The 5,196-nt window shown below is 53.3% G+C and overlaps 2 gene segments (V, D, J or C); both read left to right on the top strand.

Moving 5' to 3' along the window:
- Window positions 1-2,053: 2,053 nt before the first annotated feature.
- On the top strand, window positions 2,054-2,610 carry LOC127031733 (immunoglobulin heavy variable 4-30-2-like). The segment is given in 2 exon segments: window positions 2,054-2,146; window positions 2,240-2,610. Coding segments are annotated over 2 exon segments (429 nt in total).
- Window positions 2,611-4,256: 1,646 nt separating this feature from the next.
- On the top strand, window positions 4,257-4,940 carry LOC127031734 (immunoglobulin heavy variable 4-59-like). The segment is given in 2 exon segments: window positions 4,257-4,302; window positions 4,393-4,940. Coding segments are annotated over 2 exon segments (594 nt in total).
- The last annotated feature ends 256 nt before the right edge of the window (window positions 4,941-5,196 follow it).

Here is a 5,196-nt window from a genome sequence, read left to right on the forward strand (position 1 = left end):
TTACACAAAATCACTCAGGGCCCAGGGGCTCCTCTCCCTGATTTCTTCTGCAATCAGGGGCGGGGGTTCCGGGGCTGTCAGGGGACAGGGGACAGGAGGGGGTTGGATGGGACAGGAGTCCCAGGGGGTTCTCAGGGGGTCAGAAGCCAGAGGTTTCTGATAGGAGGCGAGGTCCGGGCCATGCCTGGCTGTCTGGGGAGGCACAGCCTCCCCTAACCAGCCCTCCATACAATTTCGGAAACCGATGTGGCCCTCAGGTCAAAAAGTTTGCCCGCCCCTGCAGTAGAAGGTAGCACTGACACAAGCACACGGAAACAAGAATCAGCCCCACAAATCCTATTCCTGCCTCAGGGGGCAGCAGTGTTTCTCCCGCCCACCCTCACTCCGAGGAAGTTCTTCTGCATGAAACATACCTATTATAAGGCGCTTGGTTTCTCCCCGACCTGCGGTTCAGATTCTGCCCTGTGTCCTGCCACCACAGCCTGTGTTCTGACAAAGCCCAGGAGCTACCTCTTCTCTCCATTCCCTTTTCCATCCCTCTCACCACAGCTGCTTTTCAGGCTCTGCGGCCTAAACCAGCCCTTCCCCCACGTTCAGATGCTGCTCCTTCCCCTTCTGACATTCCCACAAGAGTGTCATTTCCCTGAGGCCATTTATATCAATTTCATATGCCCAACACATTTTTGTAAAAGCCAACGCACCAATACAGAGACGCCTTTTACTCAATTGTGAAGAAAGAAAGAAAGAAAGAAAGAAAGAAAGAAAGAAAGAAAGAAAGAAAGAAAGAAAGAAGTTAGTCCAAGTGCAGGCCAAGGGATAGAATCTAACCCCTGGAAAGGGACTTCTCTGCCCAAATGAGAGTGCACACTTTGGGTTAGATCAGGATATGTACATGGATTTAAATTCACATTTTAGGTTCTATCCAAACTAATTTCCCCTGCAGACAAGGCCTAAGACAAACTGGAGTAACTCTGTTTCTAAACCAGTCGTGACTCCCTAGAGCACTCAGCTCACGTCTACACGCAGCTTTTGAACTCATATAACTGCTTGAGGTAGGGGTGTAATGTTTTCACCCATGTAGTTATAACAGTGCAACGCCTACTTTGGATGAGGTTATACCAGTGTAAAGACACCTTACTCCAGTCCAGTTTGCCTTCTTTCTCCTCTGGGTCATGAGCAGACATTTTGTTAGCCTTCTCCGTGGACGCCCTTGTGTTTGAGAGAAAGAGCAGAGTGTATGACCCAAGAATATTGGTTGTCCCTGAGCCATTCCCTACCTTTCTCAACAGTGTCTCGAACCGCATAGCTGGGAATGGGGTCACCAGATACTTTACAGGCCAGTGTAAGGGACTCTCTGGGGTTCAGCCTAAAACACACCTATACACAGATCAAGTTTCACTCCCCACCGCAGGGCACAGCAGCGTGTATCTCTCTCACGCACTGTTTCTCTGCCTCACAGGTGTCCCTGCTACAGGAAAAGCAACCGACACTAGGGAGATGCGTTCCCCCGAGCTTGTGCTCAGACTGTCTCCTGGTTACTGCTGTCATGGCCTTTACTCTGACAGAGCCCACAACCCGCACCGCCCCTCTGTGCGCAGCTCTCTCCCTCTCCTTGAAGCAGTTTCTCGCTTTCTGGTGCCTAGCCGGAACCAGCCTGTGGGCGGCTCCCCGCAGTTGCGGCTCCTTCCTCATCCAACGCTCCTGGGACAGTGTCACGTCTCTGGACATCTCCCCTCTCTTCTTTGTATTGTTGAGCTCTGCCCGGGGCATTCGGCACCAGGCGCGGCTGGATTGGAAATCCCCAGTTTAAGGACCCGATCCACAGTCCTTTGCTTCCCTGAAGGGCTCCAGTGAAGGTGACTTGACTTTGGGTCCCACGCTAAGACATGAGGGGATGCGGGACTCTGCTTCCCACAGACAGCTCTCCCTGCCTAGAAGTGTCCATCCCTTTATACCCCTTGGGGAAACCCGCATGCAAATCCCTGCCCAGGGGTTTCCTGTTAAATACCAGCCCCTGGTTCTAGGAGCCTCAGTCTCCCCAGACACAGAACTGCCCGGTCCTGCCTGCTGGAGAGTTTCCTTCCTTTTATGAAAATGAGAATGAAATCTCCGTGGCTTTTCCTTTCCTTGTTCTCCGCCTTCACCTGTGAGTGTCTCTCGGACAGCAGGAGAATCGGGGACAGATGCACAGATTCATTCGGCGGCTAATTTCCTCCATGTTTTGTTTCCTTTTCCCCAGGTGTCCTGTTCCAGGTGCAGCTGGTCCCATCCAGCCTGGGGGCGGTGAAGCCCGGACAGACCCTCGCACTGACCTGTGCTGTCTCCGGGGTCTCTATCACTAGCAGCAGCTATGCCTGGAACTGGGTCCAGCAGCCCCCCGGGAAAGGGCTGGAGTGGGTAGCACGTATATACCCACACAACGGGAGAAAGTGGTTCGCTGCGTCTCTCCAAAGCTGGATCACCATCTCTTCGGATACCTCCAAGAACCAGTTCTCCCTGCAGCTGGCCTCCCTCGCCGCTGCGGACACTGGCACCTATTACTGCGCCAGAGACACACAGCGACACACAGCAAAGCAGGGCTGGTACAAAAAGGGAAAGAGGACTGTTTAGAGTCACTCGGGGCCCTGTCACACTCACGTCTCCATTAGAAGTGCGGTGAGACACTGGCCCAAAGGAGGTTGAGAGGTGGTGTGTGTGTGTGGGGGGTGTTCCTCGTCTCCTAAGGCAGCTCCTTGTAACATGGACACACGGAGATCACATCGCAGGGCTCCCCCAGGGGGAACCAATCAGATAAGCACCAGCAGGTCTCGTTCCCATTGCTGTGGGAGGTTTGATAGCTATACAAATATCAATACAAATACGATATATAAACATTCAAGTGCACCTCTGTGTGTAGACACACTAAACATTTCCCATCATTCACACTACTGTGGCTCTCTCGGGGAATATCGCTCACTAAATCGGCTCCTTAATCCCTGAGGTTTGACTATCACTGATTCAAGTCAAGGAGGAGGTTTAATATCCCCACCAGCCATATTCTGCCCCCTTTCCAGTGTGTGTCCCAGGCAGCCCAGACTCTGACCAACCACAATCACAGGCCTCCTTTGGACACAGCCCAGAAGCTGCCGCTTTCCTGTCTGCCAACTTCCCGGCCTCCCTCCTGCCCTGAAAGCTGTTTGCTGGTGTTACTTGGGCAAATCCAACCTTTCTCCCTCTCCCGGTTAGACGGGGTGGCCTCTTAGCTAGAGAGACCAAGACAGAGGGAGCTGGCCCTCACCCTCCCTTTACCCAAATCCCTGCTCCATTTTCTGAATCTTCTTGCTTCCTCTGCTCTGGTTCCTCCTGCCTTTTATGTGAGAATCTGCCTCTTTACAACCATGGGATTGATTTCCAATTTCTCTTTCCAACCCCACTCAAATGACATCAACAATTCAAAATGTGCCCAAATCCAGTGGGTTTGGGGATCCCAATTCCCTTAAATCCTGTTCCAAAACCCCACCCATGTGCGCAAATTTCGCATTAGCCACATGCCTGCCCCACACCCCGGTGTACAACACTCAGGGGATGGTCCGTGGATTAAGGGTGCGAGGTTATTTACAACCCTGCGGCATTTAGGAGCCAGAATCTCACAGGATTTCGCTGGCAGTTGGATACCCAGATGGCAAACTGCCTCTGTTCTTTTCTACCCAGTGTCGCCTGAGCGTGTGATTGACTCCCAGCCATTCCTGGATTTGACCCTCACAATCCTAGCTGAGCCAGGGAAGTCTCATTAACCCCGTTTTACAAAAGTAGAAGTGAGGCCAGGCTTACTAAGAGGGAGATTACCCAACCCGCCCAGGTTATTTGGGCACCCACCTCCCACTAACACGAGTGGGATTTGGGAACCCACAGCCCCTACGTGGATTTACTCATTGGCAAGAGTGATGGCTGGACGATTTAGGAACTGACACTGAGATTTTTGTCTTGGCTCCTAAGGCCCTCGGCTAATCACCAGAACAATGTATAGCTCTGATGAGCTGAGCGCCCCGTCTCTCTGGGGTGTAAGGGGGACACCTGTCCGAAGAGGACATCGCCATGTACTGAGCTCTCACCCCCGCCGACTCTTATACCAGCCCTGGGAATCCGCATGCAAATCCCTGCCTGTGGAGGTTCCTCTTTAAATATCAACTCTAGGTTCTGGGAGCCTCAGGCCTGCCCATGCACAGAACTGCCCGGTCCTGCCCCTGTGGAGTTCCCCTCGCTGCATGGACATGAGAATGAAATCTCTGCTGCTTTTCCTTTCCCTGTTCTCTGCCCCCTCCTGTGAGTGTTTATCGGGTAGTGGGGGATATTAGAGACAGAGCCGCAGACTTTTCTGGTGGGGAACTTTTGCTTTTCTTTTTTCTCCCCCAGGTGTCCTCTCCCAGGTGCAGCTGGTCCAGTCCGGCCCGGGGGCGGTGAAGCCGGGAGCGACCCTCAGCATCACCTGTAAAGTCTCTGGAGTCTCTGTCAGTGATCACTATTGGAGCTGGAACCGGCAGCCCCCAGGGAAAGGGCTGGAGTGGCTGGGGGTTATCCGCAGCACTGCACGGGGAGGGAGCACAGAGTATAACTCGGCTCTCAAGCCTCGGGTCACCATCACCAGGGACACCTCTAAAAACCAAGTTTATCTCCAGCTCCGCTCACTGACAGCTGCAGACACCGGCACCTATTACTGCGCCAAACACAGTGACAGTGCAGAGCCGGGACTGGCACAAAAAGCAGAAGCGGATTTTATAGCCAGCCGACGTGAACAGCCAATCCGTGCTCTAGGGGAAGAAACAGACAAGGCATTGCTGACAGTGGGGTCTCAGGAGCCAACCCCATTTCTCTCCCTATATCCCAGCCCCTCCTACCAAGGGATGTTAAACACTCTGCTTCCTTGTGCTGCGCACCGAAATGTGCAGCCAGGGACTCACTGAGACAGCGGTGACGGTGACATGAATAGTGAGATACTCTGGGCCTGCATCGCTGAGTGACATCAGTCACAGCTGCGAGTGATTATCCACTTCTGGGAATCCGACTCGCTCTGACTTGCGTTGGGCACCAAACAATTCACACTCCCAAATTCAGGCACCGGGTAGGAAATGTTGCCCCAGGGGAGCCAGTGTCAGAGGCGCTAAGCGGGCACTGCTCTGCCTGAAGTCAGTGAGATCTGCAGGGGCCCAGCACCTCCAG

Source organism: Gopherus flavomarginatus, chromosome 11 (genome assembly GCF_025201925.1).
Source record: "Gopherus flavomarginatus isolate rGopFla2 chromosome 11, rGopFla2.mat.asm, whole genome shotgun sequence".
Taxonomy (NCBI): Eukaryota; Metazoa; Chordata; order Testudines; family Testudinidae; genus Gopherus; species Gopherus flavomarginatus.